At 37.2% G+C, this 27,859-nt stretch overlaps 1 protein-coding gene across 4 annotated transcripts in view; it reads left to right on the forward strand.

The window, feature by feature from the left end:
- MKLN1 (muskelin 1) overlaps positions 1-27,859 on the forward strand; it is a 390,424-nt gene that overhangs the window by 301,500 nt on the left and 61,065 nt on the right. For all 4 annotated transcript variants that reach the window (XM_006158840.2, XM_006158839.3, XM_027775878.1 and 1 more), the window contains 3 exons: positions 6,356-6,433; positions 8,674-8,739; positions 22,031-22,143. In XM_006158840.2, the coding sequence (XP_006158902.1) occupies positions 6,356-6,433; positions 8,674-8,739; positions 22,031-22,143 (257 nt within the window). The remainder of the gene's footprint in view (positions 1-6,355; positions 6,434-8,673; positions 8,740-22,030; positions 22,144-27,859) is intronic.

Consider the following 27,859-nt stretch of genomic DNA (forward strand, 5'->3'; position numbering starts at 1 on the left):
GTTAAAAAAAGTAGGTAAAGAGAGAAAGACATACACAGGCACTTCCAATAGGGTGCTCACACCACAGTGCACCCCTCACCTCACCCAGCTTGGATTTATAGGCATGCATGAGTGTACCTGGTATGCTCAGGAAGGCTTCAGGCTGTGGACCTGGGACCCTCCCATGTGGGTACAGTTGCATTACTGTTGCACCACTGTCTGACTCTCTTCCTATTTACTTCCACATTTCTATTTAAGTTTTTAATCTTCGTTACTGTGATGTTTTCATTTTTTTTCTTTTCTCTGAACTCTATTTTATTTCCTTTTGTTCTCTGACCTTATCTTTTCCAACTATTTATATCGACCTTTTCTGTCTTTAATCTTTGTGCTCCCATTTTATAGAGAGAGTGCTTAACTTCCTTATATTCATAGGAAAGTATTTGGCCATTTTTATCCATTGCATGGATATATTTTTCTGTTGAATTGGATTGATTTACCACTTTCTAAAATTTCTTCCTTCCTTTTCCATTTTATATCTTGGTTTAAGCCCTAGGTTTGTTCTTTTTGATTATTATTAATCTTTGAATCAGTAGAGTTTTTCCTAACTATTTTAGGGAGCTTCTTATGAGTCAAGAGTTAGGGCTGTATTCTAAGATGGCAAGATTTTTTTCTTATGATACTTATTTTCCCTTCAAATTCTTTTTTTTTTCCTCAGCAGTGTTCATAATGCAAAATCTCTTGCCTTTTTCCTCATCAGAATGCTTCCTGAAACATGGCTTTTTTTCCCCCATAATTCCTGCTCATTCATGCCTTTGTGCCCTGGTTTATTGCCTTTTCTCTGCCTTGATTACTTCCTTTCTCATCAATATTCAATTCCAAGTCGTTCTTCAAGGTCAGCTCTTTCAGATAGCTTCTCTTATTATTCTCTCACCTAATTGCTGCTACCTTTTCTTAACTTCTGTTTGTCTGAGTGCCTTATTTCTCATTTTGCACATAGATTGTTAGTTTTCTGCCAAGTACAGTTTCAAATACCACTTCTCATGATTACCACTAACATATATTTGAGGGCTTTACAAATGTGTAGTCTATTTTCCTAAGCCCTTTATATGAATTTATTTGATTCTTAGACCTTTTAGGGTAAGTATTGTTATCATTCCTATTTAGTAAATGAGAATGATTAAGTAATTTGCCTAAGACACCAGAACTAGTAAGAGACAGTGCTGAGATTTAGACTCAGGTATTCTGACATCAGAATTCATGCTCAGTACCACTAGTCATTATTATCCTAATACATATGTACTAGCGCAGTTTCCTAATACTGATTATTATATTCTAAGTATGCATAATTCCTATTTCTATTTTTAGAATTTGAGCAAACTGCTAAAATGAGTCATTTTTTTAAAAAATCTGTTTTAATCCAATCATTATTATTTTTTAACTTGTTCATTTAATTGTATTTATTATTATTATATTTTAATTTGACCAGAGAGAGATTGAGGGGGGGGGAGAAGAAGAGAGGGAAGGAAGCAGGGAGGACAGGAAGGAGAGAAAGTGAAAAAGCAAGCCTCCAGGTCTGGGACTCAAACTGTGCTTGGCCATGTGTGAGTCTAGCCCCCTAAGTACCACACTACCTGTTTGTCCCCAACCATTATTATTCTTAGGTGATCAAACAGGACTTTATGCTTTATACTTTATGCTTTATAAGTTATTTACCTATTTTAAATTAATTTGTTTGACTGTATTCTCTGTTTTGGTGAAAAATAAAATTTGATAGAAATTTGGGTATAGACAACAGAAGTACTGTAATCTTATGTTTTGTTTTATTTTGAGTTTTTATTGTTTTTATCTAATGAGTTTGAGCTTTTTTTCCCCTTTGGTAGAAATGTCCTAATCTCTCTTTTTTTGGGGGGAGGGGCGGGGAGGTTTTTGCTATAGGATGCAGGTGCTCACCAGAAAGTCAGAGACAGACAGAAAGTGAGAAATCACCTTCCAGGAGGGATGACCACTTTGCAATTCATTCTCCTCTTGGGATCTTGGGCACGCATGCACATGCACCCGGTGTGAGTTTATGTCGACTGCTGTTGACTATATGGGAGTCCAGCAACATAGCCCTTAGGCCATCTGCTGGTCCCTCTAATCTCATTTTTAATCATGTACTTTTAAGGTAGTTTCCACCATTGACTAAATGAACAGGTTTTACCCAGAGAATTATGTTTCTCTACAGTAGTCATAGATACAGGAAAAAAATGAGTATTGAAGCTCCAGGTATTGGACCTAGAGATTTTAGTAAAATAGTGTGAAAATGGTACACAACTAATTCTTGCTCTGCTTTATCCTGAGTGATATTTCAGTTTTTTGTTGAGGAGGGGCTTGCTTTTTTCAGACTTCTCATTTCCTGCTTTAGATTTTCGTCAAAATACTTACAGAAAATTAGCCACTGCCTGACTTTCTCTTAAAAATAGAGATAATTTCATCTCTAAATTCCTCATTCCCTCTGCATAGCCCTTCTGTGTTGCACCATGGCCAAACTTTCTTGCTTTTAGTTGTGTGATTTGAATAGTTAAAATTTGCTGTGTCCATTATTAGTGTTTTATCTTAGATTGCTGTTTAGGAGTCTACTCTGATATGTTTGTTTCTGTATTTCTCAGTTTGCGTTACAGTCTATGGAGAGAAAAGCATATAGAGTTTGGAATTGGGCTTTATTTGTTTAGAGTCCCTGAGTATGTCAACTTCTCTGAGCCTTAATTTTTTTTTAATCATTGTCATTTTTTTAATTTCGATTAAATTTTATTTTCTTATCATTATTATTATTTTAGATGTTTTTGCCGTAGTACGTATATGCTCTCTGGAGAGAGAGAGACAGACAGACAGACACTGAGAAAGAAAGTGAGAAATCAACCCCCGGAGGGGATGGCCACTCCACAGTCTCTGTTCTTCCATTCTCCTCCTGAGATCTTGTGTACATATGCACATGTACCTGAATGATTTTTTTTTTGAGAGGTTTTCTCTATAGGGCGCGTGCGCTTGCCAGACAGACAGAGAGAGACATAGAGACAGAAAGCGAGAAATCACCCCCCAGGGGGGATGGTCACGCCGTAGTCCCTTCTCCATTCTCCTCTCGGGATCTTGGGCATGCACGCACACGCGCCCGGTGTGAGTTTTAAGCCACCGGGTCCAGGACACGAACCACGGTCAACTGGTGGGAGTCCAGTGACATAGCCATTGCGCTAATTGCTGGTTCCCCCTGAATGATTTTCAAGGCACTGGGTCCAGGACTCAAACCTTTGTCAGCCATGTGGGAGTCCAGCGATGTAACCACTACACTGTCTTCTGGCTCAATTACTACCAGTATTAATAATCACCATTTTGTAGGTTTATTTATTTATTTATTTATTTTGGAGAGGTTTTTGCTATTGGGTGCGTGTGCTCGCCAGAAAGACAAAGAGAGACAGTAATACAGAAAATGAGAAATCACCTCCTGGGAGGATGGCCATGCCACAATTCCTTCTCTACATTCTCCCCTCGGGATCTTGGACACATACGTACATGTGCCCGGCATGAGTTTAAGCCACCGAGTCCGGTACTCAAACCACAGTCGGCTACTTGAGAGTCCAGCGATGTAGCCATTACACCATCTGTTGGTCCCTCATAGTTTTATTTTAAAGAGTAAATGAGTTAACCCATGTAATGTCTGGTATTCTGTAGGTACTCTGTAGAAGTTTGTTCTTTTTTTTGGTAAGATCTCTTTTTAGGAGTTACTTTCAAATTTGATACTGTTATGTCTAAATACTTTTCTTTAGATTTTCTAATGGTCTCCACGGAAGAGTAAGACATATCAAAGAAAATTGTGTGTCTTTTAGACTGGTGAAGTCAAAAGGAGTTTATTAGAGAAAGGAGAGTCAAATTAAAAAGTTGCCCAAACAAACTTTTTTCTCTAATGTTTGCTTGATTACTCTGTGCAAATGGGTATGATTTGTCAGGGCATTCTTATATACTAGGAATGTGTGTTTTGGAGGTAGGAGTTTTATGAGCAGTTAATGTAAGGAACTTCATAACATGAAGGTGACTCAGGAAACATCAACCGTGTGACTAAGAAACCACCTCACCCTCAGCTTTTAAAAAAAAAAATTCAAGCATTTATTATATTCTAACCATCTCTGATGCTCTGCTACTCACTATTTATGAGGTTAATTTTAATTTACCTAAAATAAAATTATCCTAATTTCAAATATTTTAAGTTTGGAGTACTCAACATTTTAAATTTTAGAAGTAATCTCTTCCATGTGCCTGACTATACATGCCTTTGGACATACCTGGCTCCCTTTATCCATGCTAAAATAAGCTAATGTGAGTATACAAAGCACTGCTTGTAGAAGTTTGGATGTTTTTTTTTATGAGACAGTTGTGTGTGATAGAAGAGAAATACACGTGAAGGTCTTAAAAGGTAGAGTATATACAGGATCTTCAAAAAATTTATGAACAACGCATATTGTAGAAAACTACATGGATTTTGACATTTTTTAAACACCACAATGAAGTCATTTATCTATGAATTTATCCAGCACTTGCTGGAGAGATAGAGACAGACAGAAGGCAAGAAATCACCCCCCGGGGGATGGCCACGCCTCAGTCCCTTCTCCATTATCCTCTCTGGATCTTGGGGACACACGCACATGTATCTGGTGTGAGTTTTAAAGCCTCTGGGTCCGGTACTCTAACCATGGTTGACTATGTGGGACTCCAGTGATGTAAGTATTGCACCATCTACTGGTCCCTTGTGAACTTTTAATTTTTTTAAAAAGAATTATTTTATTTAGCTTTATTTACTTATTTATTTTTAATTAGACCAGAGAGGGGCAGAGAGAGCGAGAGAGAGAACAAGCAACCCAGCCACCAGGTCTGAGACTCAAACTGCAGTTGGCCATGTGGGAGTCCAGTGCCCTTAACCACCATGCCAGCTGGTGGCCTCCTTCTATGAACTTTTCGAAGCCCCTGCCATGTGATTTTGTTTCTGCTACTGATACTTTTATCTCTATCTAGTTTTATATTCATAGAAAATTATATAATATTAGAATTCACATTTAAAATATGAATTTTAAATGTTTTATCTTCTCCTGAAGATCTATTATAAGAGTCTAGACCAAAGTCATGGGAGCTCCCATTTTCTTTTCTTTTAGGTTGTTGGGAAAGTTATGATGTATTTTTCTCTGGAAAAATGCATTATGACTTTTCCAATAAACCAATAGTTCTCTTGATACTAAAGAGAAAAAGTACTGGCACAGAATAGCCTCTGTGGGACTAGATTGTGGTGCAACAAATCAGTTTTATTTTTTAAAGAATTATTTTCTTTAACTCTATTTGTTATTATTTTCCAGTTTGATTAGAGAGAGGGCAGGAGGGAGTGAGAAAGTAAGCCACTGAGTCTGGGACTTGAACCATGGTCGGCCATGTGGGAGTCCAGTGCCTTTAACCACCATGCCACCTGCTGGCCCCCTACATCAAATCATTTTTATTATGGGATGTAAAGATTAGACATTTGGGAATTGGAGTAAAACCAAGTGATGGGAAATTACAAAAAGGAATTAAATATAATCTTTCCAGTCTTTAATTATCCTTTCCTCTTCCCATTTATAGTTATATTAAGGCCAGAAGTGATTTTTCTTTTTAATTTGTCAGAGGGCACGTGCATTCACGAAAGAGAGATACGCACAAAGTGAGAAATCAAGTAATACCCTTGGGGAGTGGTCATACTGCAATTCCTACTACCTACTTTTGGGATTTTAGGCATTCACACATATCTAGTATCTTTCTGAAGTCACCAACTCCAGGATTCAAACTTTGCAGTCAGTCATGTGGGATCTAACTGCCTTAACTACCAGGCCACTGGCTGGCCCCAGAAATGATTTTAAAAGATACACAAGTCTTTGTTTCAATAAAATAGAACATTTACTTGGAGTGTTTACAAATTATTTCATCTTATTTTCTACTGCTCTTGATTTGCAGCCTTAAATTATTCTCTGAAGTTTTTTCTCCCACATGACTCCTTATTTCTTTCAGGGTCTCAGTTTGACCTTCTGTTAATATCACATACCTATGGAGTCTAGCAATGTCTTTGTATCTAATAGGTATAATAATGGAGGAAACAGTTTATTTGAGTTGCCACTGAAGCAAATTGTTTATATGATTGTGTTACCTAATACTTTACTATTTATTTTTGGATAGAATGAAGTAAAACAGAAGTGATGTATATTTTATGAAAATATGCTATTGTGTTAGTGACATTAGTAATTTCTCTTTCTGTTTTTAATTTTTTTTCATAATAAAAAGTGTAAGGAGGTTACAGTATAATTTTTTTCTCATTCTTTAACATGTGCAGATGGCTTGTTCAATCAGTATATCAGTCAACAGGAGTACAAGCCACGATGGAGTCAAATTATCCCCAAAAGCACCAAAGGTAAGCCATACTTCCAGGTTGTGAGGCCTTTTCTGTAGTGTCTCAGCCTTCAATTTTCCCAAGGTAGTTCGAGTTGCATAGTACTCTTTTAATAAAAAAGCAGGTGCTTAAAACAGGATTCCTTAACTGGGTGGCAAAGTTAGTTTATTATGATAAAGGTTCTTTCAAATACTTTTGTTTTACTGCCATACCAGCAGGTTAAATAGTTTTTACACAGAATATAAACTGCTTTCATAGAGAACTGTAGACTGTGTTGTGATGGCACACATGTGTTTCTGAAGATCCTTAAGTTCCGCAAAATCGTTCTCTAAACTTACCTAGGCTTATGAGAAACTAGAAAGGGGACAGTCTGTTCTGTAGAACTGTATTACCAGATACCAATACAAATGAGTATTATAATGCTAATAAAATAGATACTAGTACTGTTAAATCTTTAAGAACATTTTATTGATCATCACAGTGAGCTCGGAGTCTTAAGCTCTGGGGCTTGTGCTTCCCTCTTAGATATATAATAGATCCTAGAGGGCATTTGCATCTCATGAGACTATTTTCATTGAAACTTAAATATAATCCAGAGTGTAGTCCATTATTTTCATGGAGAAAGAAATTTTTGTCAGTTCTTTTGTACTCACTGATTTTTCAGATAGTTAACATAGTGGAAAGTGTAGTCATTCTTCTATTTTATCAGTCATGTGTATGAGATAAATTTCTTCAAAGCCACACTGTCTGTTATAGCAAACAGACTGTAAATGTATATTGCAGACAAATGGATTGAATAAATATAATGCAAATGTACTGAGAAATGAATTTTTAGGTTGTTGTTTTTTTAACTATTTTTGAAAATGATACTGGAGTGGGGAAAGTAGGAAAAGGCAAAACTTCAATGAAAATGAGCTTCAAAATCTAAAAAGCTACCTGTACCTATCAATAGTAAAAGTAATTTGCATAGAACTTCTAAATAAGTAGCTGTTGAGTGTAATAGTAATGAAAAGCCTCAGTTTTGCATCTTATTATCTGTTTATAAGAACTGATAATACAGTCATTTTCACAGACCTCAATGAATTTAGTAAAAAGTTGGAGTTTCTCAATTTTACATAAGAGAATGCTGATACAGGGAAACTTAGCTAAAGTAATATATTTCAACTAAGGGAGAGTTATGAAGAAAACCTTAGGCTCTCCAATTTATATTAAGTGAGATATTTGAATCTTGTAATGCTTTGAATCAGCATTGAAATAAAATTATATCATCACTTATATAATATGTGATGTAAAAAGTAAAATTAAAGTCGAACAGTAAGTTTCTCCTTCAGAAGTTTAAAAAGTCTTACTGCTGGGAACCAGCAGTTAGCGTAATGGCTGTCGCTGGACTCCCACGTAGTCGATTGCGGTTCGCGTCCCGGACCCGGTGGCTTAAAACTCACGCCGGGCGCGTGTGCGTGCGTGCCCAAGATCCCAAGAGGAGAATAGAGGAGAAGGGATTGCGGCGTGACCATCGCCCCTGGGGGGTGATTTCTCGCTTTCTGTCTCTATGTCTCTCTCTGTCTGTCTGGCGAGCGCATGCACCCTACAGTGAAAATCTCTCCAAAAAAAAAAAAAGGCTTAACTGTTTATCTTTAAGCCTACCTGTGAAACTGATGGAAATAAAAATCAAAGTGAACTAAACCTTACATTTTCTCAGTGAGTAATTCAAATAAAGTAGTGGGTAAATTATGTGGGAACTGATTTCTGAACTATCGGCACAAAATTAATATAAGGAAATTATTGTTAATGAGAACCTTGATAACATCTTAGTTCTTAGTAGCTAGCTTTATGAACTTTAAAAGTGCTCATTGTACTGATAAAATTGCCTAGAATACAAACATGAGTTCTAATTTTTAATTGTTTTCCATCTTCATGTTGGCAATCCAGTAGTGTAGAGATTTTTGTCTTAATGTTTGTGTGGAGTATTTTATGTCTTCTCACATTCATGGCATTGGTCATAAATAAGTTGAAAATAACTTCCAATTGCCCTAGTAGTCTGAAAGCAATTGGAGGAAAAGAGCAGGATTATTATAATATAGATTTAAGTCATACTTTTTATGAGTCCTTTTACTTATTGTTTCCTTTTACTTTCTGTTAGTATTTTAAGGGATAAGTGGGGTTTATTTTTACCACTTACAGCAGTCTTTTGAATGAAGTTACTCTGAATTTGCAGATGTCCTTTGCTATTCCTTTAAGAGAAAGTACTGTTTCTACTTCAGGTGATGGAGAAGATAACCGACCAGGAATGAGAGGGGGGCATCAGATGGTTATCGATGTTCAAACAGGTGAGTGACACTTGCAGTGGAAAGGAAAAATCCTTTAAAAATTATGCATTTGGTTTTTCTTGAGAGATTTTTGCTGTGGGGTGTGTGCGCTCAACGGAGAGACAGACAGACAGAAAGCAAGAAATCACTACCCAGGAGGGATGACCACGCCATAATTCCTTCTCCATTTTACTCTCAGGATTTTGGGCACGCAAGCTCTCGTGCCCAGTGTGAGTTTCAAGCCATGGAGTCTGGGACTCAAACTGCTGCCAGCCACATGGAAGTCCAGTGCCTTAACCACTATGTCACCTGCTGGCTCCAAATTATACATTTTTAAATATTAGGTAAACATAAATATTTCTCTTCACTTATTACAAAGATTAAATACTATCATCTAACCAAATAACAAAGAAAATTAACATTGGTCATAGGCATTACCAAAAGCAGGCAGTGGCAGGTGAAAGAGGGGGGCTACTGCAAAAATAAGATTAAATTCTCTTAAAAGAAATATAATGTGCAGTCCTTTATCTTTGTGGAAAACTGGAGTAGTCCTAAATTTTCAGTGCACTTATATTTTAATATAGTAAAAAAGGAAATTATTAGAATAATAGAGAATTAAGGTATATTTTTAGGGGAATAAATATCACATTACATAGTTAAATATTGATTGCTATACAGTATTCATAAGTCTATATAAGTCATTTGTTTTAGTTACTCTGTTTTGCTGCTTTTTAAATTTTATTCTGAATCTTATAACTGAAAAATATTCTTAGTTTTCAATGGTCTAAGACAACTTAAATACTATTACATTTTTGAGGCTAATTCCAAAATTAGAATAGGTCATAAATTAGCGTCTTGAAAAGCTAATAATACCATGCATCTAGGATAATTGTATTTTATTATTTGATTAGAGAAAAACTTTTTTAAATAATTCTTTAAAGAATTATTTTATTTAACTTTACTTATTTATTTATTTAAATTTGCCCAGAGACAGAGAGAGAGAGAGAGAGAAAATGAGAAAGCAAATCACCAGTTCCAGGACTCGAACTACAGTTGGCCTTTTGGGAGTCCAGCGCACTTAACCGCCATGCCACATGCCAGCCCAAATTTGAGAAAAACTATAGAATGCTAGTAGCCATTCAGATAACATTTAACTCCTTTTAAGAATAAGAAATATTAGTTCTCATATTTTCTTATGTCGACTAATAGTGCTTTGAGAATTAAAAAAAAATTGCTTTTGAAGACTTAAAAAATAATAAAAAATATTATAATACAGATACTTTATTTGGCATAGTGTGATATCATAAGGTTTCATAAATAAAAACTGAATTATGATTTTTCATTTTAAAGTATTTGTCTAGTAACCCCTGAGCTGGTTTGACAGCATTATTAGGGAATCTGGGGAAAGTTCATTTCTTTTTTTTCTTTCTGTTTTTTTTTTTTTTTTTTAAGATAAGAGAGATTTTTGCTGTTGGACGTGTGCACTCGCCAGAGAGACAGAAAGCAAAAAATCACCCCCCCAGTGAGATGGCCACGCTGTAATCCCTTCTCCATCTTCCTCTTGAGATCTTGGACATGCACTCACACACACCCAACATGAGTTTTAAGTCACTGGGTCCGGGATTCAAACCATGGTCGACTACCTGGGAATCCAGCAATGTAACCATGATGCCATCTGCTGACCCCAGAAAAAGTTCATTTCAAGGTGTAGAAATTTGCTTTCCTACTCTTGACCCCACTTGCTAAACATTACCATTCTACCCTATGGAAATAGACTCAAGTCAGCTATAGAGTCTTTTCCTTTTTTATGGCCTGAGAGGCTAATAAATATATAGATGGTTACTTATTAAAGAGCCAGCTTTATATACAAATTGTCTTTTTAATCCAAAAAATAAATGTTTTATGAAAATTTGTATTTAGATTGTCCGTGGTAGCTTTTTCTTTTGCCTATAGAGCCTATAGAGTGGAATTTGTAATGCCTTTCTTTTTCTCCCTCAGCATTTTTTAAAAATTTATCTGTTTATTTGTTGTGATTTTCAAGCCTCTGGGTCTGGGACTTGAACTGTGGTCAACCTTGTGGGAATCCAGCACCCTAACGGTTATGCTACCTGTTAGGCCCTCCCTTAGTCTTATAAGGAAATTAAATTCCTTTTTAAAAAAAATTTGCTAATAATACACTGTTCTGGTTCATTCTGTAGCTGATAACAGAAATACCTGCTACTGAGTGTTTCTGAATATAGAGATTTTTTAACTCATGATTTGGAGAGGTCCAAGGTCCAGAGACCCTCTCTTATGGTGTCCTTCTGGCTACATCACCATGTGGTAGAAGGCAGGAGAGAATAGTCTATGTTCCACATCTCATTCTCTTACTCCTTCTCTTTACAAGCCCACTAGAGATCAGACCTTGAGGCCTACACTGATGGTCTTAATACTAATCTCCCCAAAGTCCCCCTTTCAACACCATAATTAGATAAAGTTTTCACCTCGTAAACCTATTATAATGCTCAACTCATCAATGTTCAGAGGATATATTCAAACTAGCATGTACTAAAGGATAGTTTATTTGAAAAGATCCTTTAATTTCTTAAGCAAATGTACTTTCCCTAAATTTGAAAGTAATATTAAGTAATTTATATTGAAAGTCACCTTATCTAGGGACAAAGGAATTTTATTAGTGCTCACTATGTTGACTACTGTGGGCAGTGGGCCGTATGCAATAGGTAAAGTACATGTGTAGGAAAAGAGAAAAAAGGTTTTTACTCTTTTAAGATAATTTATGAAATTTAAAGAAGGGAAATTAAAATATTTAAATGAATGGCAGATGTCATGACAAAACTTAATGTGAGCAAAGTCATTGAGGATTAAGTGCTAACTTTTCAGGTTAGAGATATTTGAAGTCAAGTGAAGTGATAAAGGTCCAGATGTTTTCTGTAATATCTTTGTTTCATGCCCTAGGTTTACTTTGGCAATATATTTTTAATCAAGTACAATACTTATACCTTAGAAAATTTAGGAACTTATTAGTCAAGTGATATTTATTTAGAGCCATTTAGTATCTCTGGCAAATTAAAAAGAGAAAGAAATAAACCAGAAATGTATTTTAAAGATTTTTAATAAAAAAGAACATTTAAGAATTTTTGTTGATGCATATGAGATAAGCTTAATAGTAAAGAATGGTTTTCTTTAAGTGGAATTTGAAGGACGTGGAATTTCCATTTTAACAAAGTTGGTCTGTAAGTAGTAAAATACAGTTTAAAGAAGCCTAGTCATTATTTAAGTATATAGTTTTAAGATTTCTAGAGCATGGACTCTTCATCTGTGTTTTATAAATCTTGTTTTCTTAAATATTAAAGTTTTAATAGTCTTCTGAATATTTTTTTCTTTTTCAGTTTGTAATTTTTGTCTTTTCTCTTATTGCTACCAGCTGTAAGGATAGAGTGACCATTTAAACAAATACATGGTGGCATAAATGTTACTACTGAATTTCAAAGCTTTCTTCCATCTTAAGGCAATTCTTTCATTTATACCAGAGTGGAGAAGGAATGTAGTGTTTTGTCCTGATAGATTTGTATGAGAAGACTTGAAAAACATTGTGGAAAATTGAATTAAAATACAAAAAATATACTCTTTCTTTTTCAACATGAGCTTCATCAAGTTCAAGCTACTTTTGAAAGCAATGATACCAGCCATTTCGTCCACCCCTTAAGAACTGAGGAGCTTGGGAATTTAACCATGCTAGTGCAGTCTTTTGTTTACATAATTGAAGAAAAATCAGTGCTTTCTAAGATTAGGAAACAAAGAAGTTAGAAGAATCTAAATCAGGACTGCTAGATGGATGCCTAATGATTTCCCCTCAAAAATCTTGCAGAATTGTCAATGTTTGATAAGAGGAATGAGCATTGTTGTGACGAAGGACTCTGGTGAAACTTTCCCAGGCATTTTTCTGCTGAAGCTTTGGCTAACTTTCTCAAAACACTCTCATGATAAGCAGATGTTTTTGTTCTTTGCTCCTCCAGAAAGTCAACAAGCAAAAATGCCTTGAGCATCCCAAAAACCTGTGGCCATGACCTTTGCTCTTGAGATAGGTCCTTTGACTAGACTACTTCCACCTCTTGGTAGCTATTGCGCTGTGATTTGTCTTCATGATTGTATTGGTAAAGCCATGTGTCATTATTAGACTCCTTCTAAGAAGTCCTTCAGACTCTTGATCCCAGTTGTTTAAAATTTCATTAAAAGCTCTGTTCTTACGTGCTTCTCATCTGGCCACAGTAGTTTGGCACTCATTAAAAAGACAGTTCACTCCACTTTAATTTTCAGTCAGAATTGTGTAAGCTAAACCAACTGGGATGTCTCTGGTGTTGGCTATTTTTCTGCTGTTAATCATCAGTCCTCTTTAAGGGCAGAAACAAGTGATACAGATGATCTGCTTCTGTGGACACCACATCTTCAGCACCATCTTGTCTCTTTTCAGGATAAGCTATCCATTTGTAAACTGTTGATTTCTTTGGGGAATTACCCCCATCAACTTTTCAGGAAGCACCCATGATTTTACCATTCTTTTACTCAAGCTTTGCCATAAACTTAACGTTGGTTCTTGCTGCAGTTTTTATAGGACTTAATCCCGTAGGGCTTTTTTCAAACATGCCTTATCCTTCTTGGTACCTCAATCTATTAATAGATCCTGCCCAGACATGTTATAATAAATGAATACAAGTTTAATTTGGTGCCAAAAAATACCTGAAATCTATGCATAGATTTTTTTTTTTGAGAGGTTTTTGCTATAGGGCGCATGTGCTCACCAGAAAGACAGAGAGAGATAGAGAGACAGAAAGCGAGAAATCACCCCCCAGGGGGGATGGCTACACCTCAATCCCTTCCCCTCCATTCTCCTCTCGGGATCTTAAGGCACGCACGCACACTCATCCGGCATGAGTTTTAAGCCACCGGGTCCAGGACACAAACCGCGGTCGACTACATGGGAGTCCAGCGACATAGCCATTACACTAACTGCTGGTCCCTATGCATAGATTTTTTCACCATATACAATTTTCCCATTAACTTTATGAAGACTCCTTTATCTGTCAGTTTTATTCATTTTAATCCCTAGACCTGGCACTTCTCCACTTGAGATTCATCAATTGTGAGTTGGGTTTTAACTGGGTGAAGTAGAAAGAAAAAAGGTATGTTCATTTTGTTTCGTTGTGGAACTCTGTTCCTTTAGAAATGTAAATGCCCTTGTGCCAGGCTGTTCTTTGTTATGTAACTGTCATTAAACTTTGAAAACCTACAGTCTAAGACTTCCCCCCTCAGTCAGAATAGGTACTAGAACATGGGCAAGCCCCCAGTAGTTTCCCCTTTCATCACACTTAGGCAAATCCCCAATATTAGGTATTTACAGAAATTGGTAGAGTGCTGGTTGTCACTTGGAGGAGTCCTTATTTCTTTTTTTTCTGGGGATAGGGATGGGGGATTTTTGCTATAGGGTATGTGTGCTTACCAAAGAGACAGAAAGCGAGAAAATCACCCCCCAGAGGGTGGCCACATTGCAGTCCCTCCTTCTCCATTCTCCTCTCGGAATTTTGGGCACACAGGCACATGTGCCCAGAGTGAGTTTTAAGCTACTGGGTCTGGGGCTTAAACCGCAGTTGACTACATGGGAGACCAGTGATGTAACCATTATGCCATTTGCTGGTTCCAGAGGACCCCTTTGTATGGAAATCTAAACCTTTAATTTTTTTGTAGCAATTATATAAAAGTGCTTTCACTTTTCAAAAACAATTACTTGTGGTGCCACATATGGTTTTCCTCGATGTACCTTAAAGAAACTTGAGAAGGAAGTGAGTAAACATGGGTTTGGTTGTTAATTACAGCTGTATTTATATGGCTGTACTTCTGAAGTGATAGACAATCTGCATCTTTTTCTTCCATAAAGTTATCAGAAGAGAATTCTGATAGACACCATTAAGGCTACAAAGTAAATTGTGATAGGCCTAAAATGCGGTCTTCTAGCAAGTGAATTAACTACATATTGAATTCAGCCAAAAGAGTAGTCTCTAGTAGTTTTGTAATCATAGCTTTATATAAGAATACAGCTCTTTTTTAAAAAGGAGGTAAATAAATCCTGTTGATTATCTGCTGGTCATAATAGTTCAAGGGAATGACTTGAGAGAAAAGAACATAAAATATATTTCACTTCCTAATTTATTCCTCTCTTTAGAATTCCCATGTCAGTTTAAGGTCTTAAAAAACTGCCCTTTCAAAAGGATTGAAACTCTTGTATTTTGGATGGAAAATTCATATGTGTGTTGTGATGAGAAAAGAAAAAAAAATTTATAATAATAATAAAAAAAAAAAAAGAAAAGTGCTCTTAGCAAAAAAAAAAAAAAAGGATTGAAACTCTTAATGTAAATATCTTACAGGACTTCATTTTTATCTTGAAGATCTGTGTTTCTTAAAGCCTTTTGTTCATTTCATTTGTTTTTCTCTCCATGTCTAGTTAAACTAAAACTTAAGCTAACTATCTTTATTAGCCTGCTTTTTCTACTTCTCTTTTTTAAAAACAAACAAACCAAAAAAACCCATGTATTTATTTATCTGTTTATTTGTTGTGACTTTAAAGCCACTGGATCCAGAACTCGAACCATGGTTGACCATGTGGGAACCCAGTGCTTTAAACTACCACACTACTTGCTGGTCCCTCTTTCTTTTTGACACATGAATTTTGTCTTAAGGTTGAGGTCTAGTTTGTGTCAGTGCATGCATAGTAAGTATATGCATTTTATAATTTCAAAGTGGACTCACTTAATTATGAAAATAGTGTGCCATCTGGTGGAGGATTATGCAGTCAGTACAAGTCTGATTTACCCCTAAGAATCAGAGTAGAATGACAGATACTACAGTTCAGTGCTTACAATTAAATTACCCTTTCATCAAGCAAAATGGTGTGAAGACACTGATGTGTTTACATGTTTTAACATTTCTACCTTATTTTTTAGTTTGTAGAAGATACTATGTATTACAGCTGAGTGAAAAAACAAACACTGCCAATCGAGTGTGTGTGTGTGTGTGTGTGTGTATTAAGTATCTCAAAGAGAGAAAGGAGAAAAGAAAGAAAAGCTAGTAGAACAAAAGTTAATGGTATACATCATTAATATTTTGTTTGTTGAAAATGATGACTGTGGTATTATTTTTTATTTGATTGTCATGCACTGCACGTGTGTTTTGCAAACCTGTATAATATACAAGGGTATACAATTAAATGTAAATAAAGAAATTATAAAATAAATAAAAAGATGTGTAGATTGGTACTACCATAATCAATAACTATAGGGTTGGCTTATTTCTGGTACCAAACTAGTATATATTCTATTCCCAATAATGTAATTGAATTTTAATTTTTGTGGGCTTAGTAGTGATAGATTGATTAGTGATTTACTTAGTGTCTTAGAATTAAATTGGTTTGATATATTAAACATAGATCATTACTGGCCACTTTATCTGCAATCCATCTCATTTCCTAGCTTGTCCTTGTCAGTCAGTCCTTTATGCTGTAAGTTCAGATCTTACCTTGCTATGCTTCTGCTTAAGATCTTCCATAGTTGCTCCATTGTCTGCTATAGTTAGGTTGAAAGCCTATCTCTTGTCCTTTAACCCCCTCCATGGTCTGCCCACTGTCTTTTTAACTTCATCTCCACCTGGTACCCTTTGTTCTTTTAATTCAAACAGTGCATTTATTCATCACATAAGCCACTCTGCATGAATTATTTAACTGAATTATCTTAATAACTTTATGAGCTAGGTACTGTATCCCACTTTAGAGGTTAGGAAACAAATGGACCTTGATGGTAGTCACACAGCCATAGTGATAAACTCAGTCTAGTAGTTGAGATCCTCCTGTCTTTTTATTTTTGGAGAGGTTTTTGCTATAGGGCGCGTGCGCTCGCCAGAAAGACAGAGAAACAGAAAGCGAGAAATCACCCCCCAGAGGGGATGGTCACACCGCAATCCCTTCTCCTCCATTCTCCTCTTGGGATCTTGGGCATGCACACGCACATACACACACACCCAGCATGAGTTTAAGCCACACAGTCGACCACATTGAAGTCCAGCGACATAGCCATTATATGCCAACTGCTGGTCGCCCTCCTGCCTTGTTTTCTTATTTTTTTTTTTGAAGAGGTTTTTTTTGCTATAGGGCTTGTGTGCTCGCCAGACAGAGAGAAACATAGAGACAGAAAGCAAGAAATCACCCCCCAAGGGGGATGGCCACGCCACAATCCTTTCTCCTCTGTTCTCTCGGGATCTCAGGCACTCATGCACACGCGCCTGATGTGAGTTTTAAGCCACTGGGTCCAGGACGCGAACCACAGTCGACTACATGGGAGTCCAGCGACATAGCCATTACGCTAACTGCCGATCCCCCGACCCCCCGTCTTTTTAGAAACACTTTTAATATGTTTTTCTGTCTTCTGTTATTTTCACTTTGCTTAAAAAATCTTCTGTTATATCCCTCGTTCTGCCATATTCTCCACAAAGCCACATTCTAATGTTTAGGTTAGATACCCAAACATTGTGAAATCTTTTCTGGGTTGTAAGCTCTCTGAGGATAAGACTGCATTTTCTTTCTTTTTATTCTTTAAAATATTTGCCACTTCAGATCACTATTCAGAAATGTTGAATATCACTCCTCTGAATGCTGGGAGAAATGGATATAGTCACTAGGTGGTGATCTGTTAAGAAAAATGGGAGGCTGGATGGTGATATAGCAATAAAACATAACTCCCCTAGGAATGTTGAACATGTGTATCTCCATGATGCGGGGCTGACTGGGAGTAAGGATGGATCCTGGAGTTTAAGTCTTTTGGAGGTACTGGCTTTTCTGTTTCTTGCTTTTTGTCTCCGTCTTTCTCACTCTTGGGAGAAATAAATGAACTTAAAAGAAAAAAGAGGGCTGGCTGCATAGTGCATACATAGCATGTTGGTTGAACCCTGCGCATTGAGAGCCAGAATTCACATGGCCAACCTTGGGTCGAGGCCCACCCCTGGGTGTTTGGGTAATATGCTGGGGTGCATGTGTGTACATGCCCAGAGTTCTAACTGGATGACGAAATAGTGAAAGACAGACTGCAGAGTAACGATACCCCGATGGGGGGGTGCTTTCTTTCTCTGGCAGTTAAAGAAAGAAATAAAGGGAACCAGCAGTTAGCGTAATGGCTATGTCGCCGGACTCCCATGTAGTCAACTGCGGTTCGCGTCCCGGACCCGGTGGCTTAAACTCACACAACGTGCGTGTGCATGCGTGCCCAGGATCCCAAGAGGAGAATGGAGGAGAAGGGATTGCAGCGTGACCATCTCCTCTGGGGGGTGATTTCTCGCTTTCTGTCTCTATGTCTCTCTCTGTCTGTCTGGTGAGCACACATGCCCTATAGCGAAAATCTCTCAAAAAAAAGAAGAAAAAAAATAAAGAGAAAAGATATTTAAGGCAGCTTAGACTGCTCCAGAATGTTCATGAATTGTTAAAGAATGTGCCACCATGAGAATGAACTTCTAGTAAGCCAGTTTACTATTTGCTGCAAATATTAATACTTTCTCCATTCTCTCTTCTGTTTCCTTCCTTCTCTCTCCAGTTCTTGCCAGTTATTTCCATTAGTTTTAAGTCTTCAATATCCTTTTGGATTAGATAATACTTTTGCTGGTGTTTATTTCTAGATAAGAATTCATCTTTAAATGACTTAAATGATTATATGATTTAATTAAATTTTTTGTTGTGCATTTTTATTCAGGTATGTCAAAAAGTTCCATCTGATTCATTTAATTTTACTATTAAACTTCAACTAAGACCACAAAGCTTTCATGGACAGGAATGACATCTTGGCTTAATTCCATTAGGATGCTTGCTCTTTGCCAGATTTTATTTTGCTCAGCTATCAATGAGGCTGTTGTGAAAATGTGGGTTTTCTTTGCTGTGAGAATTTATGCGTACAAAGAGACCTGCTTTTCAGAAAGAACATTGAGAACCCAGAGTCCAAGAGGAAGGGTTATTAAAGTTAATGAACCAGGGTAACCTTTTCCAGAGGGTACCCAGAAGCACTATAAAACAAAAAGGTCAATTGCTATTGCTGTTTTAGTTATATACCCCTCCCTCTCTGAGCTTCAGTATTGAGCAGGGTTAATTGCCTTTATAATGAGGCCTTGGCAAATAATTTTTAAGCCAGATAAAAATGCTGTGATTTTTTTTCTTATAAAATGATGAGTGTCTGGGTATTATTGTATGCCATTTGGGAAACAGTATGTTACTTAACTAATGATAATGAATGGTTTTATTATTCTGAGACATGACAGGTTTTTTTTAGTAGTTTAGAATAATTATTTGTCATTTATATAGTGCCAAAAGTGTTCTCAGGTACTGAATTATATATGGATTCAGATATGATAATATTGTTTTTATTTTATTTGTAGTACTTCGTATGTTTTGCATGTGTTTGTGTGTGTGTGTACATGTTTTAAAGGTAGAAATACCATTCATGCTTGATAATCTTCAGTGTTTTCATGTAGCTGATATCTGAAGAACTTTACAACACTGAGAATTTTATAAATAAAAATTCCCCGGGCCAGTAGGTGACATGGTGGTTAAAGGCACTGGACTCCCACATGACTGACATGGTTCGAGTCCTGGTCCTGGCAACCTGCAGTCTCACTTTCTATCTCTCTGTGTCCCTCTCTGGTCAAATTAAAATAAATAAAACTGTTTAAAAAAAAAAAAAGAAGTCCCAGGGAGGTTAAATGACCTGCACTTGGTCACCTAGCTAGCACTGGACCTTGATCCTGCTCCAGGGTGTTTTCCTTATCCAGAGAGTACTTAAGCATTGTTTTGACTTCTCTGGGTGATTGAGAACATAGAATTGACATTTGACTTAGAGTTTGAAATTATATGAAATTGTTAAAAATTTCTTAGAAGATAACCTAACTGTGAATGGAAAGAGGTTTCTTGAATAATACTATAGTATTTTCAAGTATACTTTGAATTGTAACCTTTTATGGTAGGACATAATTTAGATGACATTTGCCACACATAATAGTTGTAGGCATGCCTCTTGGTAGATAGTTTTACAATTTTCCTGTTTTTATTTAACTTAAAAAAAAATGTTTGATAGGCCTGTATAGTCAGTAGACACAAAACATTTACAGAGGGGTATACATTTGAATAAAGAAAAAGCACTATTATTCAATGAAGAGGGATCTGTGATACACAGTGTTATGTGAAAAGATCCACTGTTCATTGAGCAAGAAATCAGTTTTGTTGGAACCAAACAGGTAGTATAGTGGTTAAGGTGCTGGATTCCCACCCAGCCAACTATAGTACAAGACCTAGACCCGGCAGCTTGAAAATCATGCTAGGTATGTGTGTGTGCCCAGAATCCTGAGAGGAGAGTGGAGGAAAATGGATTATGATGTGGCCATCTATCTCGGGGGTGATTTCTGACTTCCCCTCTCTCTTTCTCTCTGGTGAGTGCATGTACCCTATGGCAAAATACTGAAGGAAAAAAAAATGGCACAATGATAAAGTTAATGAATATAATAGATATTTGAGAGCCATAAGAAACCAAATTGTCTAGATACTTAGAATGTTTTCAAGGTTAATTTGTGAGGAATTAAAACTACCACAATAAATTTGGGAAAAAATTTCCAGTTTTCGTGAGACTACCAAAGGTATGCAACACTTAATTCTTAAACTGTCTAATTTTAACTAATAGCTAGTTTCATTTATTTTTTTCAATTTTTAAAAATAATTATTTTATTTAACTTTATTTATTTATTTATTTTTAATTTGACCAGTGAAGGACAGAGTAAGAGAGAAGGAAGAGGGAGAGAGAGAAAGTGAGAAAGCAAACCACCAGATTCAGGACTCAAACTGTGGTCAGCCATGTGGGAGTCCAATGCCCTTAACCACCACACCACCTGCCAGCCCCCCCCCCCTTTTATTTTATTTTTTTTTAATTTTTGAGAGACTTTTGCGATAGGGCACTTGTACTCGCCAGAAAGATAGGAAGCAAGACATCACTTCCTGAGGAGGGGGTAGCTACGTACACCATCCCTTCTCCTCCATTATCCTCTTGGGATTTTGGGAATGCACGCAAATACACCCAGCATGAGTTTTCAGCCTCCGAGTCCAGGACTTGAACCACAGTAGACTACATGAGAGTCCAGCAATGTAACCATTATGCAATCTGCTGGTCCCACTTACAACTGGCTTTAACCTTCGTTTTTGTTACTGCAATAGAGAGAGACCACCACCCCCTATTTGTCAAAGGGCATGTGCACTTGCAGGAGTGGTGGGCAGCAAGAAAGTCTCCCCATGGGAAATTGCCATGCTAGTTTTATCTCCATTTCTCCCTCCTATTTTGATTCTGGGCATACATACTCTCAGCATATTTCTCAAGTTGCTAGGTTCAGGACTTGAAACTCAGAGTGTGCCATTTAAATTTGAGCCACCCTAACCAGCATGCCCCCCATCATCTGGGCCATAGAAAAATATTTTTACTGTAAAATTTTTTCCCTCAGAAGCATGATGTCCTTATGCTATACTTAATACCATATATTCCTTCTTTTGTTATTTTTGTTTGTTTTAGGTTTTTACCATGGGGTGTGAGTGCTTACTAGGAAAAGACAGAGGGAGAGAAAGTGAGAAATCACCCCAGAAGATGGCTGTGCCACAGTCTCTTCTCCTTCGATCTCCTCTTGGGATTTTGGGAAAACACACACACACACACACACACACGTTCCTGGTGTGGTTTTTTTTTTTTTTTTAAACTGCAGGTCAGGAACTTGAATCATGGATGGCCATGAGGAACCCAGCGCTTTAACCACCATGCCACCTGCTGGCCCGTGGGGTTTTATTTTTCACAATCTGAGTAAAAATTTCCACAGGTCATCAGTGAATAAAAAGGGGCTGAACTGTTAAAAAACTGGTAAATATAAGCCATTTATGGCATACTACAAAAGCTCCTAAACTGTTTGGACATCAGATTCATCTGAGATATTTTTAAAATAGTCTTTTCTTACCTATTAATAACGTATGAATTCAGCATTTTATTTCTAATTACTTGTATTTTTATAAACCTTTCAAAATAATGTTTCTGTAGGATCTTTTCTATATCCTAATGCTTAGGAAGTACTTGTCTAATAACTATTTTGAAAAATTACCAGTTTATTTAGAAGTACCTTGTGACCTTAGATAGAACTGGGTCTGTGCACTTCTGCTTATTTTGTCTTTATTGTTCTACACCTTTTTTTTTTTTTTTAATTTTCATAGAGACTGTTTATTTGTTTGGTGGCTGGGATGGAACACAAGATCTTGCTGACTTCTGGGCATACAGTGTGAAGGAGAACCAGTGGACATGTATCTCTAGAGACACTGAGAAAGAGGCAAGTTGTCAGACTTTTTCCTACGTCTGTTACAGCAGGGGCATGAGTGTTCACTTCTTTTTCTACATGAATGTATTTTTCTCTAATTTCTGTCTGCAGTGATAGCAAAAGAATTTGTGGTAAACGAGTTTGGTTTAAGTGCTTTTGCATTCCAGCTTGTAAACCTGCTTCTTCAGCTGCTGTTTCACAAACAAATCTATTTTATAGAGATAGTTAGCAATGGGTATTTTTATATCACTTGGGATTTAAATTACTTTACCACAGAAGTATTATTGTATAACTGTCTTCTTTCTCCTGTCCTGTCTTTTCTGCTCTTATTTTTAATATTCATTTTATTTTTATTTCCTCTGGAAATATGTACTTTTGATCCTGACCCTCACTATCTAATTATTTGAACCCTCACTGTTCGACTATGTATCAGTTTTTATAAGTGATATATATTTTATTTTTAATTAAAATTGCATATATGTATGCATATGTCTGTCTGTACATACATACATAAAGGCATTTTCATAGTGAATAAGATGGCTTAGCTTTCCATAGTGAAGAAGGTGGTTTTAAATTAAACAGGTGAGAAAGCAAATATTACTTCACTTGTTATTTTTTCAAATCTTTATTGATTTTTTTTGTTTTCGTTTTTCTTTTTTTTTTGGTAATTTTCCAGAGGGCATGTGCGCTTGCCAGAGAGGGGCAGAGAGACAGAGAAAGAGGGAGAAGGAAAAAGTACCTCCCAATGGGGTATGTTCATGCTACAGTCTGTTCTCCTCCATTTCTTCATCCTTTTGGGGTTTTGACCCTTCATGCATACATGCCCACCCTATTTTCCTAGGCACTGGGTCTTGGATTTGAACCACACAGTTGACCATGTGGGATCCAGCTCTCTTTAATCACTAGGACATGGGTCAGCTGTATAGAGTTTTTCTATTGCTCTCTCTCTAAACTGTTTTATATTTTGAATTGAAAAATAAACTCTTAGCAAAACAGTATTACAAACCACCAAAAAAAGGGGGGGGCGGGGATAAAAGACCTAATTCAAAACCTACTGATTTAGACCGAGGAAGGCCATTTTTTATTTTATTTTTGAGAGATTTTTGCTGTAGGGCGCATGCGCTCAGTGGAGAGACCGAAAGCAAGAAATTACCCCCCAGGAGAGATGACAATGCCTCAATCTCTTCTCCATTCTCCTCCTGGGATTTTGGCTATGCAGGCACACACACCCAGCATGAGTTTTAAGTCACCAGGTCCAGGACTTGAACCATGGTTAACTACATGAGAGTCCAGCAACCTAACCATTATGCATCTGCGGGTCCCAGGAAGGCCATTTTAAAAGCTGTGATGCTGTGTGGGTTGGTTGGTTTGTTGGTTGGTTGATTGGTTTGGTTTTTAGAGGTTTTTGCCTTTGGGTGCATGCACTTGCTGGAGAGAGACAGACATAGTGTGAGGGAACGTGAGAAATTATCTCCTGGGAGGATGGCCACTCTGCAATTCCTTCTCCTCCCAGTATCTTGGGCACCCACGCACACGCACCCACCGTGATTTTCAAACCATGTGAGTCTGGGACTTGAACCACAGTCTTCCATGTGGGAGTCCAGCAACACAACTGCTGCGTTATCTGCTGGTCCCCTAATGCTGTGTTTAATCCTAGGAAGCTGGGTTCTTGGTTACACATTGTATTTCAGGATTAATCATTTAGGTAGTTCTCACTTTTTGAAAAAGACCTTAAAATTCTGATTTATTTTTCTTACCCCTGTTTAAAGTATATAAAAATGGCCTTCTCTTTTCAGTATCGAAGGATCATTTTCTGAAGTAATTATGCTTATCCCCAACAAAAATAAAGACAGATATTTAAAAAAATGACATTTCTCCAAAACTGTTTTAAAACTAGGTTGATTACATCCTTAATTATTTTTGCAGTAAGCCTCCAATACATTCTGAAATTCTGTCTTCATTGACTCTATGTAAATAGTGTCTAAGTTCCAAAAGTTCTAGCATCAGGATTGCATTTCAGATGTCTTTTTTGTGTTTCTTTTGACCTGATTCCAGTTTTATGATTTCTTGAACTTTTTATCTCCATTGTTGATTCCCAGATCTATTCACTATTCATCAATAGTCTTTTAAAAAGGTGAATTAGGGACTGGCATGTGGCATGGTGGGTAAGCGTGCTAGACTTCCACATAACCGACTGCAGTTCGAGTCCTGGACCTGGCGGCTTGTTTTCTCACTTTCCGTCTCTCTCTAGTAAAATTAAAATATATAAAGTTAAGGGACCAGCAGGTGGCGTGGTGGTTAAGGCACTGGACACTCCCACATGGCTGACCAGGGTTCAAGTCCTGAATCTGGTGGCTTGCTTTCTCACTTCTTCTCTCTCTCTCACTCTCACCCTCTGTTTCTCTCTGGTCAAACTAAAAAGATAAATGAATGAATAAAAATAAAATAAAATAAATAATTATTAAAAAATATATGTATAAATGAAGTTAAATAAAATAATTCTTTAAAAAAAAAAGACAAATTAGGCCATGTGACACTTCTGTTCAGTTTCAGTTACATTCTATCTGTTACAGTATAGGTACCCACAAAACTTCAGTGGCATGTAGGAATATGCATTATTTGCTCATGAGCCTACAGGTTGACTAAGTCATTTTTTAGATTTTTGGCTGGGCTTTCATTTGCCTGGGAGTCATCTGTCTGTTGGTGGTCTAGGATGGCTTCACGTAGAACTACTTGGCTGTGTTCTGTAGAGTTGCTCACCTTATTGTAGGCTAGCTGGGACTTGCCTTTATGGCAGGGGCAAGGCTGTACGGGCATGAAGTAGACATGAGCAATCCATCATATTTGTTTTTGACCCGTTAGCAAAAAAAGGTCATGTAACCAAATCCAGACATTGTATGTTGGAGAACGCTGTTTAAGGGCATAGATACAAGACATTTGAGAATAACAGTAACAATAAAGCTAACCCTGGGGCTGGCAGGTGGCATGGTGGTTTGGAGTGCTGGATTCCCACATGACCAACCATGGTTCAAGTCCCGAACCTGGCTGCTTTCTCTCTCTCTCTCTCTCTCTCTCTCTCCCCTTCTCTGGTCAAACACACACACACACACACACACACATCCATCCATCCATACATACATAAAAATAATTGTTTAAAAAAATCAAAAATAAAGCTAACCTTAACCCTTAGTTCCTTTTGCTTAGAGCAGATGTTCCAAATTTCTCATTAAAGTTTGGCCCATCTACTTTTCCAGTCTCTACTCCTGACTTTATGTTCCAGTCATACTTATAGTTGCTGAAATTATTCAATTTTTTCCCACCTGTGTCCTTTGGTAATGTTGTTTTCCCTGTTTGGTATTAACAGTGGATCTCCCCCTGCTCGTCCAATTTTTACCTAGTAAATGCTGATTTATTCTTTTTTTTAGAGAGAGATTTTTGCTATAGGGTGCATATGCTCACCAGAGGGACAGAGAGAAAGAAAGCGAGACACACACACCCCCCCCCGCAGGGGGGGATGTCCACACCACAGTCCCTTCTCTTCTCTCTTCTTAGGATTTTGGGCATACATGTACACAGCGTGTTTTAAGCCGCCAAATCTGGGCCATGAACTGCAGTCAACTACATGGAGTCCAGTGATGCAACCATTAAGCCATCTGCTGATCCCAATTCTTTAAAATTCAGTTCAAACTTCACTTCCTTGGTAAAGCCTTTCTTTAACCTCCTCATGTGGAGTTAACAGCTTCTTTTGGTGTGCCCACTTAACCCCTTTTAGTACTTGAAATGGTTACTCTAATGATTGGTTTATCTTCCTGTTTCCCTAGTCTCTCAGTTCCTTGAAAGCATGAATCATTTATCTTAGAATTTATGCAGTTTAGAGATGTGACACATATGCTTACTCTTTAGTGAATAAATAGGTGAAGTAAGTTAAATGAGAAGTTAGTGTTGGAGAAAAGCAAGTAAATGATCAATACAAGTGTATTGTCCCTCAGTATTCATGGGGGGTTGTTTCCAGGATTGGTACACACACATACACACATAGAGTCATACCAAAATTGCATATCGAGTAACGTAATATTTGCATACAACTTAGGTATATCCTCTTGAATACTTAAAATCATCTCTAGATTATTTATAAGTAATCTCACAATCAGGTGTAAGTAAAAAGAAAATGATAAGAACTTTTCAAGCCTCTCTCTCTTAGGAAGCCACTTGCTCTTCCATTTCATAACAATTTGTGTAGCCTGGCTGCCTCCACTGTTAGTGGATACCAAGGCCAATTGTACAGATGAGAGTGGCTGCTTTGGGATGGGATGGGGGCTTCAGGGGTCTTTAAAGGTAATGTTGATATTCTGCTTCTGAAGCTAGGCATGGGTTGATAATTGCTCTATTATTTTTTATGCCATCTATATGTTACAAGTAATATTTAGAATGCAGTTAGTAATTATGTTATAACTAGTGCTGGAAAAACATTATTATGATGAGAACACTTAGTTTCTGTTATTTTGAAGTCAATAGCAATAAGTAAAAGGGTGTGTGACTCAGTACTGGAGTGCAGATTTATTATGGTTTATTTTTACTTCATGTAAACATTAAAAACCCTTTTTAAAAAATTTACTTATTAAGTTGTAATATATAGCCTAGCATAAATGTTCATTCCTTCCAAAATAGAGCGGTTAATATTTCATATGTCTATTTTTATTTTCTATGCTAGTGAGTACAAATTATTTGATGATACTGCAGGGTATGTATTTTAAAATATGATATGTAAGTGAAAAGCAAAATTAACTTCATTTTAATTTACCTAAGTTAAACATGTATCTAGGGTTCACTGTAGTGGCACAGGGAGTAACACTTCACTGTGATGCTGGACTTACAGTTCATGTCCTAAGACCTCCTCGTACATGCGATGTGCACATGCCGATAATCTAGCCTCTGCATGCCTATTGCTGGATTGTGGTGTGAAACCAGCTCTAGACTCTGAGAGTTGGTCTTTCTTTTTCTTAGAGAGGTTTTTGCTGTAAGGCTCGTGCGCTCACCAGAAAGACAGAGAGAGAGAGAAAGCGAGAAATCACCCCCCCCCAGGGGGGGGATGGCCACGCCGCAATCCCTTCTCCTCCATTCTCCTCTCAGGATCTTAGGCATGCATGCACACATATCTAGCATGAGTTTAAGCCACCGGGTCTGGGACTCGAACCGCGGTGGGCTACATGGGAGTCCAGTGACATAGCTATTACGTCAACTGCTGGTCCCAGAGTTGGTCTCTTTCTTTCTCATTTTCTTTTCTTTTCTTTTTTTTTTTTTTTCTTTTTTTATAGACCACAGATTAGTTTATTTTTAACACCCATCAAGCCATGAATTCATAGGGAATAGGTTCCAGTAGCTCAGGCTCCTTTTCACTGGTTCTCACAAAGTGTGCTTCTCTGGGTGGAGCAGGCTGGCGCTTTAGTTGAACCTAGGTACTTTTCTCTTCAGCTTCTTTTTTTCTCTGGTCATTTTCCTTCACACTTTTTAGGAAGCTATCTCTGCTCTTAGAATGTTTAATATGCTCAATATGCACATTGATTCTCTTGGCAAGAATCTTGCCCTTAACTTGTTTACAACAATGCCAACAGCATGCTGGGTAACATTGTAGACTCTTCCAGTTTTGCCATGGTAACATTTGTGGGGCCTTCTTTTTTGAACATTACCCATTCCCTTAATGTCTACAATATCACCTTTCTTGTAGATT

Source organism: Tupaia chinensis, unplaced genomic scaffold (genome assembly GCF_000334495.1).
Source record: "Tupaia chinensis unplaced genomic scaffold, TupChi_1.0 Scaffold000610_1, whole genome shotgun sequence".
NCBI classification, from domain to species: Eukaryota; Metazoa; Chordata; class Mammalia; order Scandentia; family Tupaiidae; genus Tupaia; species Tupaia belangeri.